The sequence below is a fragment of the Ipomoea nil genome, unplaced genomic scaffold (assembly GCF_001879475.1).
Source record: "Ipomoea nil cultivar Tokyo-kokei standard unplaced genomic scaffold, Asagao_1.1 scaffold0188, whole genome shotgun sequence".
Classification (NCBI taxonomy): Eukaryota; Viridiplantae; Streptophyta; class Magnoliopsida; order Solanales; family Convolvulaceae; genus Ipomoea; species Ipomoea nil.
In genome coordinates, this window is record NW_017616616.1 from 1,931,553 (window position 1) to 1,946,295 (window position 14,743).

General features: G+C 35.4%; 2 protein-coding genes across 4 annotated transcripts; both read left to right on the forward strand.

Moving 5' to 3' along the window:
- Positions 1–1,599: 1,599 nt before the first annotated feature.
- LOC109181741 (major facilitator superfamily domain-containing protein 12) lies at positions 1,600–7,634 on the forward strand. 3 transcript variants are annotated; one of them, XM_019331661.1, is made up of 13 exons: positions 1,600–1,967; positions 2,466–2,679; positions 3,384–3,453; positions 4,361–4,557; positions 4,951–5,026; positions 5,123–5,206; positions 5,288–5,367; positions 5,627–5,753; positions 5,887–5,946; positions 6,071–6,121; positions 6,229–6,387; positions 6,762–6,894; positions 7,028–7,634. In XM_019331661.1, the coding sequence occupies exons 2-13, from the start codon at positions 2,522–2,524 to the stop codon at positions 7,198–7,200; spliced, it is 1,368 nt and encodes a 455-aa protein (XP_019187206.1). In that variant the 5' UTR covers positions 1,600–1,967; positions 2,466–2,521; the 3' UTR covers positions 7,201–7,634. The 3 variants fall into 3 exon arrangements, with proteins under 3 accessions (XP_019187206.1, XP_019187198.1, XP_019187190.1); XM_019331653.1 differs by having other exon boundaries at positions 1,600–1,957; positions 2,468–2,679; XM_019331645.1 differs by having other exon boundaries at positions 1,600–1,957; positions 2,476–2,679; positions 7,028–7,622.
- A 1,078-nt stretch (positions 7,635–8,712) lies between these two features.
- On the forward strand, positions 8,713–14,637 carry LOC109181801 (serine/threonine-protein phosphatase PP2A catalytic subunit-like). Its single transcript, XM_019331719.1, has 11 exons — positions 8,713–9,036; positions 10,004–10,060; positions 10,656–10,739; positions 11,432–11,503; positions 11,759–11,830; positions 12,421–12,461; positions 12,918–12,984; positions 13,299–13,490; positions 13,594–13,683; positions 13,776–13,883; positions 14,052–14,637. Exons 1-11 carry the CDS (start codon positions 8,950–8,952, stop codon positions 14,115–14,117), a joined length of 936 nt encoding a protein of 311 aa, XP_019187264.1. The 5' UTR covers positions 8,713–8,949; the 3' UTR covers positions 14,118–14,637.
- The last annotated feature ends 106 nt before the right edge of the window (positions 14,638–14,743 follow it).

The following is a 14,743-nucleotide window of genomic DNA, read 5'->3' on the forward strand; positions in this document are numbered from 1 at the left end:
GTACACTTTTCATTCCTAAGTTATATGATAATTGTATACTTTTTTCTTAATTGTTGGTCATGCTCACTTTTCGTCCCTAAGCTCATTAACGTTGCATTTTTCGTCCTTTTTACTAGCAAAACATTATGGACGAAATTTGCCATGTTAGTATAATTTAGGGTCGAAAAGTGACCACGAAAAAAATAATAAAACAACAAAAAGTACAACACCAATAATATCTTAGGGGCAAAAAGTGAGTACGATCATTAATTATGGATGAATTCTACAATTACCTTAACTTAAGAATGAAAAATGCAATTTTCATAAAAAAATTAAAATTTTTAAAAACGGCTACGACTGTTTTCGACATTTCATGGTTGTATCAAAATTTTCACTTTTATTTCCAAAAAAAAAAAAAAAAAACTGGGTGAGTAATTAAAGTATGATTCTTTTTTTGTAGTATCTGTTCATATACTTTCTCAACCTACTGAAACACAAAGAGCCAATAACGCCTCCTTTCTCAACCTACTGAAACACAAAGAGCCAATAACGCCTCCACTGAGACTTGAACTCACAACCTTCCAAATGGAAGTCCAACCCGGATACCATTAGACCACATAGTTCTGGTAAAGTATGATTCTCATATATGAAAATTATAAATCCAATTATTGCTAATACCTTTCCTCGCACAAGATTTCTAGTGCATAATGTGGTTGTTTCTAATTGTTTTTAAAACTAATCGTTTTCCTTTGTTTGTTAAACAGGATGCCAGGATGTATCAAGATTGTTGTTTTATACCATAAAAAAATGTTAATTAGACCAGAAAAGCACTTTATATATATACTAAATTATGTAAACTTAGTCTAACATATAGATATCATAAGCATTAATCAATTGTATGTCTCACAAAATGAAAACGATAGACTCCTATAGAATATAATTTTTGTAATATATATAAATTTTATTGGATAAAGAATAATGAATGAATAAATACACTAATCCACTATATTTGTTTGATCAATCAAAGCATGATACATCATTAGAAAGTAGAAATTGAAACATAAAGTAACATAACTTCACAGAGAAATCTTATATCCACTATTCAAAAGATATAAAAGTATAATCCGTTACAAATTATATAATTGCACTATAAAGACTTTACACGATATGCTTAATTTAAAAAGTATAATTATAAAAACCATGTTTTCTCACCTGTCCAAACAAATATAGTATTCAAAGTCAACCCGCACGAGCTTTTAACTCAATGGTTCAATAGGCAGCATTTGAGAAAAGAGACCAAGGTTCAAACATCCACAACGACAGTGTCGCAATTATGTTCAAAATGGATAAATCCCTTGTGAAATTTGGTCCGATTTAATGGAGTTTTATAACATATACTTCCTACATTTTTACCAACTGATGTGACGAATTTGATAATTTTTTTTAATGTAAATTCTAATATAAGTGTCTATATCAAAATTTTGTGTTTAAAAATCAAAATGAAAATATATGTAAGATTTTTCGATTTAATGAGCCATTGAGTTACCGTGAAAGAATAGTATTCAAAGTCAGATGTATTTATTTCGAAGAGTCAGTTGTGTTTATTATAATACAAGATATTTTGTTTTTGGCGGTGGAGAGCAGAGATTGTGGGGGTGGTGGCGTACGTTTCCATGCAAAGGCTTTCAGAATGAAAAGTAATACTGGGAAACTGGCAAGAATGGCACGCAAGTGGATAAAGGCTGCTGTCTAGTCGGAATCCCAATCCATTTGGAAACCCATTCAATCAAAATAGAGAAAGAAAAAAAATATATTATATGTTTATGGTGGAAATCAAAGACGATTAAGCGGGACGAGACAAAAAAGGAGCTGCCTTGACTCTTACTCCGCCCATTTTCTTTCCACGTCAATCGCCATTTCCGCCAGTCTTGGATAAGCGTCATTTCTGCTCTTGCTTCTACTTTGCTTGTTGATCTGGGTATGAATTTGTTTTTTGTTTTTTGTTTGTTTTTTTTTTTTTTAAATCATTGTTTGAATATTGAATATTCTGTTATGCGAGCTTCGCTCTTTTTGTGCGAATTCATGAATTGTGGAGGCACGGTTGATCTTATGATGTTTGGGGGGCACCGGGGCAGACGGTGTTTCTGTGGCCATCTTTCTGATGTCTCTGTTCTTCCGATGACCGTAAAACTTGGCCTGTGCGGTCTAGTTAGGGTTTATTTTTTTGCGGTAAAAATTGTTAAATGCTAATTGTTGGTTTGGGGGGGGGGGTATCATTCATAATCACCAGAGACAAGCTTTTTAGTTTCTGTATTTATGTATGATTCGCTTTATTAGCACTTGATTATCATTTTAAGACACTATTGCATTAATTATTAACATATCTAGAGGGTTATATGAATCTTTATATGAACTTTGGTTTTGTTGCTGAGATCAGTTCACATTTTGTTTTGATAGTTCTTACACTTAGCAATTAAGCTATGTAGTGCATTGCAGGGTGTTTGTTAATCCAAGCATCTGAGTTTTGGCATTCTGTAGCATTATGGTTGGGTCCAGTGAAGATGATGATACATGGACTAAACCTGTGGGAAGGTGCTCTGTGGTCTTTTATGGCGTTGGGCACATGCTCAATGACATTACCTCTGCCTGTTGGTTCACGTACCTCTTGGTATTTTTGACAGATATCGGTTTGTCTCCAAGGTATGCCACTTACTCTTCGCTGAATGCCAACAGTCAATTTGTTGTAAAATCAACATAAGGTCCATCCTCCCACCGATTCCCATCATGGATTGTATTTGTTTTGTTTTTATTCTTTTGTTCAAGATTTTCTCTCTGCACTATCTTTACACAAAGGCCTCACATTGAGTTAGAAGTCAGTGTTATTTGTATATTTTGGGGTGAAATGTTTAATAACTAAAATAGTTAGTTCATCAGGGTTGCCGTACATTCTTATTCAATAAGAAATATTAAATGAGTGTTTGAACACAACCACACACTGTTAGAGTATATAATCAAAAGTTGGTAGAGGAAACAAGGGGCATGATGGATATGGGTAATCATGAGCCAAAGCCATCTTCTGCCTAATTTGCTTTTATAGGTGATAGAAACATACTCATTCTGCTTGGACTCAAAGATTGAGGTCTGTTATGGGAAGTTCTATCTGTTTATTGCCAAATCAATCATACCCAATGTCCCAACCTCTTCAACAAAAAATAAAATAAAAGAAGTAAAGAAGAATATTCAAACTCCATGAAATTATATTGCTTTGGGTTCTTTACAGCGTTTTGATACTATTAAGGTGGTTTTTTGTGGTGGGATTATTTCCTAACCTTCAGTACTATGTTGAGAATCTTCTTTTAAGAACATATTATTTGAGTCTTGATATTTTCCCATCTTATTCACAGCAATGCTGCGGCTGTCATGCTCTCGGGTCAGGTTGCTGATGGATTGACAACAATATTTGCTGGTGAACTGGTACCTTTCCAATATCATAACTAGTGCATTTAGTTGCTTTATTGTTGGGAGTGTGGACCTAGTGAGTCTTCCTCTAACTTACACTGTCCCATCACATCAGCTTCCTTTTCAAAGTCTGTGCATAGTCTTGCTATCATGTGATCATAGTGATATAGTTATCTATAAATTAAGGAACTTGAACAGTTTGCTATTGCTTCTAAAAACAAGATAAAATCTGCAGGTGACTGTCTCATAAATAAGCTTCACAAATTAGTCAATTTTAAGTTACTACCCTTGATGCAAAAACAACTTCCTTTTTATCCATCATGAGATTTTTTTTAAAACAAATAAATTGATTTATTCCGAGCAATGTTGCAGAAGGCGCTAGGCGCTAGTCGGGCGCCTAGGCGCCGCCTAGGTGGTCTAGTAATTCGAGTATATCTCCACTTTTCCCACTCAGGGCTGTGAGTTGTTAGACTATTATAATCGCACAAACTTGCCAACTACATATGTTAGATGGTTAGTTGAGTACATGACTGGAGGAATATAGAAGAGGAGCAACCGAGCAGGCAAAAAATACCACTCGCCCGAGTTGGGCGCCGACTTAGCCTAGTTGGGCGCCAACTAGGCGGAGTTAGGCGCCCAACTCGGCACCTAGTCGGCCAGCCAACTAAAAGCCGCCTAGGGCTGAAATCACCTCGGCCTAGGGGCGCCTAGGGCGATTTTTACAACACTGATTCAGAGTGGATATGTTCCTCCTGTAAAGAAGCATTTTTGTATGGAGTAAAATGTGAAAGGTGATATCAATAGCATGATGTCTTGAGCTTGTTGCTTGTATTTTCTCTAAAAGGGAATAACTTCATTTTGCATAATGAAAAAAAAAAAAAGAATATGAAGAAAGAAGTAATGTTATTCTTTTTCTTAACAGATTGATAGATTTGGACATTTCAAAATATGGCACGCTGCGGGATCTCTCTTGGTTGCCATCTCATTTTCATCAGTTTTTGGTGGTTGCTTGCCTTGCAAAATTTTTGGTTCTAATTCATCTCTTCTGGAAACTATTGGGTATAGCATGTTTGCTGCAATATTCAATGTGGGCTGGGCTGCTACTCAAGTATCACACATGTAACTAAATACTTGCCTTCTTCTCTCTATTCATTACATACTTTCTGTTTTAACTTTTAAGGGTCCATGGCATTCTAATTGGAACTTCTAATATCATTCCATATATTTTTCATGCATAAAAAGAACAGTGAAATCTTCTATTGGTAGTGTTGAAGTGGTTTCATGAAGTTAAACTAGAGACCTATATGATCCATTGTCACATATTAAATTTATGATGTAGAAATCTCCTTTAGATGCTGTTTTGGGACATTGGAAAAGGAAACATGCAGACAATCAATTGGGGTTGGGGAGTAGTTTTTATCTTCACTTTCTGATTTAGCATTCCCAATTGCAAAAATTTTGTTACTATTTCCTCTTAAACCAGTAACTTAAAAAAGCATTCTCTTGTTATAGGTCAATGGTGAATTGCATTACACTGAATTCAACAAGCAGAGTAGTATTAGCTAGCTGTCGCAATGCCTTTACAATGGTTTGCAATTTCTACAGTGGCTTGATGCATCATTTATTCATTTATTGTGAATGTGGAGTAGAAGCAGGCTAATAAACTTCCATTTTTCTTTTTAAGGTTGCTAACCTTAGCTTGTACGGGGTTGCTTTTATTGTCTTTAACATGAAAGCATCTGGGAGTATAGATGCTGTCGAGAATCAGGTACTTGTAGTTGCAAAGTTCTCCTCCAATTTGTTTAAGATGATTATCTGGACATGCTTCTAATCCCGTGTAAATAAGCAGTACCGCTGGATAGCATATATATCAATTTTCATTGGATGCTGCTTTGTCACCATGTTTCTTCTGGGAACTAAAGAACCAAGGTTTGTCGCCTATCTTAATTTTATGTATAGAAAATTTTAATTTTGACTTGAATATTGGTCTTCATTTATGGGAAACTGATGGAATTATTCCTACCAACTTCCTTTGCTCATCTTCCGGGGAAATGAATTTAAAAGAGAATGTTAATGTTATCAATGTATAGATATTGTGTAAATGAGTATCTCTTACTCTCCTTTCACTTAGAAAACAACTCAAGTTCCGTTTCTACTGCTACTAACGTTTCATTCTTTTTCTTTTCAGATTGAAACTAGAAGCTCATGTTAATGGTTATGTTAGAATTTGTTGGAGTTATTGGTTTAAGAAAATTCTTTATTACCAAGTCGCTCTTGTTTATGTTCTCACTAGACTTGTCACTAACGTTTCACAGGTTCGTATAAATTTTTGGTCGTTATATATATTTATCATTCATGTGAAGTTTCATTCTATTCTACTTTGGCACTAATCTATATTTTAAGTTTTGATCTTATAATTTATACATTTTTGTCTTTTCGATGGCCTAGGCATTCCTAGCTTTCTACGTCATCAATGATCTACACATGAGTGACTCTGCAAAAGCTTTGGTATTTTATTTTGCACCACTTCTGTGACAATAAATATATATCTTATTTTTGGAAGAGGATTTAAAAAAAAAAAAAAAAAAGTATCGTGTATAAGTTTCTACTAAGTGGTATATTATATTGATAGGTCCCTGCCATCATCTACATCTCGAGCTTCATTGTTTCTGTCATGCTACAGGTTCTATATGGATTAATATTTCTTAGCTTTAATTGAATTCTTCTCTTCCAATTTTCTCATTCCTCTTCTCCTTATCGATCCTTCTTATCTGTGTGTTTATAACCCAGGAGCTAACTTGGACCAGCCAACGGATAAAAGCCTTCTATTCTGTCGGAGGCATCCTTTGGATATTTTGTGGCATAGTAATACTGTTGCTGCCAAGAAACATGAATGTTTTTATATACATTTTGTCGGTGGTGATTGGCATCGCAAATGCCCTGATAATGGTTTGTACCCACTTCTCAAATTTTCTTCTTGCTTTATCTTGTCAACCGCTATTGAATTTCCGAACGCAACTAAGCACGAACAGTTCAGCTAGGGTCTCTGTGAACGGTTTATACACTCACTGAAACAATTCTAGATTCTGAAATAGCTAAGAGTTACAGTGGCCAATCATTCTTTCTGTTAATCAGTGTTGCAAAAATCGTGCCTAGGCAGTCGGCCTCCTAGGCACCTGCCCAGGCGCTCTTGGCGCCCGCCCAGGCGTTCTAGGCGCCTACCCAGGCGCTCTAGGCGCCCTAGGCGGTCCCCAGGCGCCTAGTGATTTTTTCAACATTGCTGTTAATTGATCTATTTTGTTTCGTCATTTATGGGGTAACAGGTAACTGGTGTAAGCATGCAAAGTGTTCTAGTCGGTGAAGATCTTAATGGCTGTGCTTTTGTGTATGGATCGTTGAGTTTCTTAGACAAAATATCGTGTGGGGTGGCGCTATTCATTCTCGAGTCCTATGAAGGTAAGCTTCTAACGAATCCTCTTCTCTTTTTCTTCCTCTGATTGTTCACTCGCTATGCAAACCGTATGAATTTCTCTCCTTTTAGCGAGTTAGCCTGTGATGTCATATTGGTTTGACGGGACATTCATTGCAGATTCTACTCCAGCGCTAAGCGACTGTAGCCCCATTTACGCTGGTATCTCCTTAACGCGATATGCCCTCGGCCTCGTCCCGGCAGTCTGTGCGCTCGTGGGCGTTATAGTCACCTGCTCCATGAAACTCCATACACACACCTTGAAGCCTCTAACCGAACCCCTTCTAGCATAGCACATAAAAGGGCCGAATTCGGTTTTGCAAAATCGGTTATTTGGTTTAAACCGAACTGAATTAACCGAATGAACACTCCTACGAAGCAGTTATGTATACAGCCATGTTACAGAAGAAAAGATTCATATTGTTGTTGTTAATGGAAGTTGACGGGTAAAGCTGTTGTACCAGGACAGGTGGCTCAATCTCTGCCACTCATAGGAAATTATTGTTGTACAAACTTGATTATGTATCATGATGTACCCCCCTCCAAATGTTGTATGTATGTAATGTCATAATCCAATTATTCAAAATTATTCAAAGAGTAACTGCAAAGAAAATGTTGACATTACCAAACAACACTTAGGTGGACTATGGACTGTGACTTCAGCTCTTTGAGACAAGTGGAGTTCAATCATATCATCATATTCTAATTTATTTTACTTCTTTTTATTTATTTTTATATTCATATATTACGAGATAAAGACTAATCTACTTGAGTTTTAATCTCATATTTAACTATATTTTTTTTTTGAATGCTACTAGCTCTATTACATTGTAGTATCTGTTCATATACTTTCTCAACCTACTGAAACAAAAAGAGTTAATAACGCCTCTACTAAGGCTCGAACTTACAATCTTCCAAATGAAAGTCCAACCCGGATACCATTAGACCACATAGTCCTGGTCATATTTAACTATATAATAGACAACATAATTAAAATGGTTTGAAATAAAACATGTTGCTTTTAATTGATTGTTAACTTATTAAATGATCAAATGATGTAACATGTTGTTAGGTTATTTTTATTTTTTCAATTCACATTTAAAAAAAAAAAAAAAGAATACACATGAATAGTATTTGCAATCTTTTGATATTTTGAAAATTTACAAATACTATTTGATTTTTAAAAATAAAATCACATGGCCATCATCTACGAGAGTGCAAATGTGAAGTATGTAAAATGAAAAGTATGAGTTAATGATCTTGTTTTGTAAAATAGTTAGTCTATCAGTTAATTTTAACTTATTTGACCACTATTAACTGTTTAATTTATTGTCCAGAAATGTCAAAATTTAAAAAGCTGCTCAAAGTATGGAGCAACTTTTTGAAAAAATAATTTTGTATGTAATCAGATACAACTAACAATTAATTTACCAAACACTTTTCTACAATCAGCTAATGTTATAAATTAGTCAAACCCACTAATCTAATCATCTAACAGCTATTTATCAAACACTCCCATGATCTTATAACCACTTATTAGAAATCTTTGAGCCAATTAGCTATTGTGTCCATCACCCGAATTTGATCTTGTAATCACTTATTCGGGATGGTAACAAATGTCATCAAATTATATAATAATTGGCCTATCAACTATTTTTAATTTATAAAAAAAAAAAACTATTTTTAATTTAAAATAAATATTAAAATCAACAATTAACTATTAACTACTACATCAAATGACTACATTTTTGTTTATAAAAATACGTGCCTAAAATTTTCCATAAAATAAAATTAAAATTTTCAACTTTAACGTTGGAGCGAGCGAGAGCGAGTAGCATAAAGAAGTAGATCCACAAAATTCTATGTGTGTTCTTCTCTGTTGCCCCGCCCGCTCTTGGATTTCACCATCCTTAGCTGTCTTCTTCTCATCCCCCGGCGGTGGCGGACTACCCCATCACTGAATTCTAATCCACGCCTAGGGCTTGGGTTCGGGTTATCGGAGAAGGATTCCGGCCGGATTTTGTGAGGCAGAGGGAGGGAGTATGGATCTGGTGTCGCCGAGCACGCATGGAAACGTGGACGAGCAGATTTCTCAGCTTATGCAGTGCAAGCCCTTGTCCGAGTCTGAGGTTGGAGCGATTCTCAATCTTCTGCTTTCGTTTTCAATTTCTCCTGCTTTCAATCTTCTGGATCTGCTTTTGGATTTTGGTTTGCGTTATTTTTTATTTGTTTTTTCTCACATTCCTTGGGGCGGTCATAAATGTTCAAGACGATCTGGGCAAATTCAAAATCTTGGATCTTTGGGGGGCTGCATAGCTATAGCTATTGGTTTCCTCATAACTTTATGTTCAAGTGTATCAACTTTGAAAGATGAATGAGTTCAAAAAGCATTGGATTTTTTGAGTTTAAGAGAAGAATATTGGAAATAAGTAGAAGGACAGCATAGAAGAGTTGCAAAGAACTGGGAGGGAACTAGAGTTAGAGAGTTATCAGTTGATCGTTTTCCAAAATAATCCACTCAGTATATGAAGTGCCAAGTTAATATATGAAGTGGCTGAACCAGAGCAACTTACAGCCTGTTATGCTAATCTCACAGTACCCAGTATGCATCTGGTGGCAGACTTTTATGCCAAAAAAAAGAAACATTGCTTCTTAGAAGAACATTGCTGAGGCAGCTAACAGTTGGAAACTTCTGAGCTTTGAACCGAAACCCATGAACTTGAGCTTCAAATGATGTCACCTCATGAAAAGCTGGCTTCTCTAATGCTAATATAGTTCCATTGTGGTGGTACCTTGCAATCAATTCTCATTCAATTAAAGTCTCAAAATCCTAGTTTTGAATCACCACTAGGCGACCAAAAATGAGAATCCTAGTGGAGTATTATTATATTCATCAACTGAAATCCATAAACATCAAAACTTGAGATTCAGGAATTTGTTCACTCGAGTGTTTTATACAGTTTTCCTTTATTTACGAATGGTTTTCATAAGGGAATCTTATTGAATTTATTATGTGCTTTATGGTTTCAAATTTTATTTTTTGTTGTTTCCCAGAAGGGTATGGTTGAGCTAATGCTCTTCATTCTTTGGATTTAGGTTAGAGCATTATGCGAAAAGGCTAAAGAGATACTAATGGATGAAAGTAATGTTCAGGTATGAAACTAAGTTCTTTCATTAAAATTTGCAATTTTCTTGAAAGCTTTATTAACTTGCTATGAATTATTGTTAGTCTTTTGGTGTGTGAATGTGTGATTGGGACTTCTACCATCTGTGGTTGGAGTTCCAATGTTCCATAGCTTATTGAGACAATGTAGAGTATGGTTTGAAGTTTGAACAAGTTTAGCTATTTGAAAGTATAGAAAGAGTTTTCTCTACTTACCTGAAAAAAGAACTTTATTGTGTGTTCACCTTCTTAATGCACTTACCTTGGATATTTCTGTAATCTGACAATAGCAAATTGATTGGGCTACATAATCCTCTCAAATCTATCCAGTCGTCTGCTTTTACATTTCTCTTTATATTAAATAACTTTTTTTCCCTTTTCTTTTTATGATGTCCTTTTCCTTCATGAAACACGCGCATCTCTCACTGGCTAAGTGGTTATTACGTGATTCTCATTTTGTAATCTTTTTAATACTAGTAGCAGCTAATATTGCCTTCTAGGTGACAGTGACTGGATTTTTTATAGGCTATGTGATTCAGTATTTAAGATTTTTAAGTCATTCATTCTGCAACATTTGTAATGCAGCCAGTGAAAAGCCCTGTGACAATTTGTGGGGACATTCATGGGCAATTCCATGATCTTGCTGAACTTTTTCGGATTGGTGGGAAGGTAATTGTTTTAATTTCTATAAGGCTTGTATTATATTTTTATGCTAAGTAAAGATAAACTCCATCATTGTCTTACTTTATGTTGTAATTTCCATATGAGTTCTACCTATGATCTCCACCTACCTACCCATCCACCACCATTAGGCAACTACCACTACTACCTTACTAATTTACTTTCACAAGTAAAAGGAAAGAAGAGATGTACTTCATTTAACTGTTATTAGTAGAAATGCAATCATATGTTTATGTGTGTCTGTGTGTATCCTTGTATGCATGTTTTATTTATGTATGTATAGTGGTGGTTTTGTTTTGTAAGCTTTTACAATTTTTAAATTGTAATATCATTGGGCAGATATCTGGTTATAACAAAACAAAACTAATCTTTGTTTAACATTAAAAAAACTGTGCTTTTTTGGGTACTTAAATGAGTGACATTAGTTTTAGTGTTGTATCCACCCCATTTGCTACACCAGAAATTTACCGGGATCTCTAGACTGTTTCAAAGCAGTAAAATCACTTCCACTTGTGCTATTTCATGCATTATTATAAATATAAGTGCCAATAATGGTTCACATAGGTTTAATAGACAAGTAATTAACACTCTAGCCATACCAGTTTCATTATCACTTAGCAGCGTGTGAACTGCTGGTTCTGTGTTCTTATTTATCAATTTATGTTGTTTCTTATTTGCAGTGTCCCGATACAAATTATCTCTTTATGGGAGATTATGTGGACCGTGGGTATTATTCGGTTGAAACTGTTACTGTAAGTAACTAAACTGTGGGGCTTTCTACTTCATTTATGATACTTTTCTGGTCTTAATGGTACATCTTCTACATTTTGGAGATACATTTCTCCATAGATTTGGAAAATTATGTATAGCTCCCATACTAGTTATCTACACTTTCATATTATAACCAAATTGGAGGTGCCCTTGGACCACCCAAGAAGAATGATTGAAATAAGACTTAGCTACACATTGTGAGTCACTGAAACATTTTCATTGTGGCCATCTTTCAGCTTTTGGTAGCTCTGAAAGTGCGCTATCCTCAGCGAATTACAATTCTTAGGGGAAACCATGAAAGTCGACAGGTAATATATGACATTAATCTTTTTCCTTCACTTGCTTGTAGTTCATTTTAGTCCCCTTTCTGATTAATTGTTGGACCATTGCTTTGGGATGGGTACTTGGTGATTCAATTTTTTCATGATTATACTTCATATTCTTTTCAATTTCATTTATTCGTTTTGATGCTTTTGAGTGAGGGTGGTAAGGGTTTGTGTGCCTCAGATACTGGCTTTGTTACCCAAGTTATGTTTCATGGGTGGCTAATATTTAACTTATTTGTACTCCTTGTTATGTGGGTTTTGAACCGAGTGGGATCTTTCATTTGTTTGAGTAGGTTAGGCAAGGGTGCTTCAAGTTCAGATCTTAAAACATGTCTAAACTTTAAGAGCCTTAACATATCAAATGTTATTTACTTAACCTTCCCCATTTTAGTGTTAGATTGCATATTCGCTTCAGTTTACTCTCTTTTTTGATAGGAAGATGTGACCCACATCCCTCTGGGTGAGGGTTTAGTTAGTTAGAAATAAGCTTATTATTCTTGTATTGTTAAAACTTGTGTAATTCTTCCTGTTGAATGCTATGTGCTGAATGTTGATTGCTAATTTTGATGCAGATTACACAAGTCTATGGGTTTTATGATGAGTGTTTGCGGAAGTAAGTTCCTCATATTATATTGCTACTTTAACTCGAAGTATATGTTGATGTTGCTGCTCTAATGCTTAAAATTTTGTAGAGAACTTGGCCGACTCTACCCCTTAGATTAATGTGGTTGTACTTGACAACCCAGTGTGTCTTGATTTATGTTACATTTACATTATTTAAAGAGTAGCCAAAACCATTGAAATTAAAGCTCAATACGCCATAATAAGTGCACTATGATAAAAATCTCTCCTGAACTACTGAACTAGTATCATTGTATCCTTGTTTTTCCCCCATGGGGGTTGAAGGGGTGGGGCTTTTCACAGATTGGTGAGAAAGGATTTTCCCCCTTTTTCGGTCAGCGTTCTTTGCTTGCTATTATGCACAATTTGAGGATTGTCTGTTTGCATAAATCTTTAAAATGCTGTTATTAGTGTCACGATACATAAAACTTCCATCTTTTCTTCTCAGGTATGGTAATGCTAATGTTTGGAAGATATTCACGGATCTCTTTGACTATTTTCCTCTGACTGCATTGGTTAGTAACTTTTATTATATATCTTTCTGTCCAATCCCACAAATGAACTATTCTATGAAATCAAGTATCACATTAAGAACTGTCTTTTATATTTTCTGCTGGCTGATTTCTGCTAACATTTGGCTATTTATTATTCTCTACATGCCCAGAAATTAAAATTTTCTCTCAAGTTTCATGATAACAACTGTCTTTTTGTTAATCATCTCTTTAGCTCTGCCTTGATGATTGACAACAGTGTACACCACTGGATTGACAACTTTACCTTCTTGGAAAAATTTACTGAAAAAATTTCATACTATGAATGTGAATTCTAGGTTGAATCCGAAATATTTTGTTTGCACGGTGGGTTGTCTCCATCTATTGAAACCCTTGATAATATAAGAAGTTTTGATCGTGTTCAAGAAGTGCCACATGAAGGCCCCATGTGTGATCTTTTATGGTCTGACCCTGATGATCGTTGCGGTTGGGGTATCTCTCCTCGAGGGGCTGGATATACCTTCGGTCAGGTACTTTTTTGCCTCCTAATCTACAGAGAATTAGATGAACTTTTGAATTTTTTTTTTTTTTGGTGGGCCTTCTATCTAATATTCTGCATGTTACTTTTTATAGGACATATCTGAGCAGTTCAACCATACCAACAGTCTGAAACTCATAGCCCGAGCCCATCAGCTAGTTATGGAAGGATATAACTGGAGCCATGTAATGATCTTTACCTCCTAGTTTTAAGATCGATCATATATGATCATTGATAGGTTTTCAGCTATTTTTCCAAATTGTTTTAAATGCCTCAGGAACAAAAAGTTGTCACCATTTTTAGCGCACCAAACTACTGTTATCGTTGTGGGAACATGGCCTCGATTTTGGAAGTTGATGACAACAAAGAACATACATTTATTCAGGTGCTTATTCTTTCTTACATAGTAGTCATTTACGTTTTGGCCCATTTACCTTTTATTGGCGCTACTTTACATTATCTGCTGTCATGATTTATGTTATGTATATGCGAGTTTTCTATTTTTACTTGGTTCACATGGCATGGTAAATTGATGTTTCTTACATGGCTGCAGTTTGAGCCTGCTCCAAGAAGGGGAGAACCCGATGTTACCCGGAGAACTCCCGACTACTTCCTGTAAAGCATCTGACAGTTGCTGATTTGTATTGTCTTACACTATAGCTGGTGTTGTGCTACATATTTCCATATGTTGAAGACTCGGTCATCGTCTTGCGAACTAAGCTTTTGGGGGCCAAAGCCCGAGAGGGCAAGAGGCATGTAAAATGGTACAACATGATGTCCCCCTCGATTCAAGTTACATTCTAACCTATCTTTAGGCGTAATAGAAGTGGGGAAATCCAGCAGCTGCAGACTGCAGTGCTACTGTGTATTGTGTCATTTCATGGATCCTCTTTTTTTTCCCTTTTTTTTTTTATTTTTGAAAAATATATTTTTCCATTTCTTGTTAATTATTAATTTTCATTTCTTTGTTTCATTGCAAATGGTGGACATGTAGTGTATAAGTATGTATAAGGTTAAGAATTCAGTTTATGCTGTTTCTGTTACTGCTTGCCCTTGTTAATGTAACTGCAATACTTTGGCCTGTTGTTAATGGGGTTCAAGCCTTTCATTTCAAGCTAGTTCTTGGATGTATTTTCTTGGAAGTTTTATGTCAGAATTTTCTTGAGTGGCATATTTTGGGTGTTTTCTTGTCAACAGGCAAACATGTTTGTCTGAATCTGAGCAACATTTTCTTTTTGTTCCTAA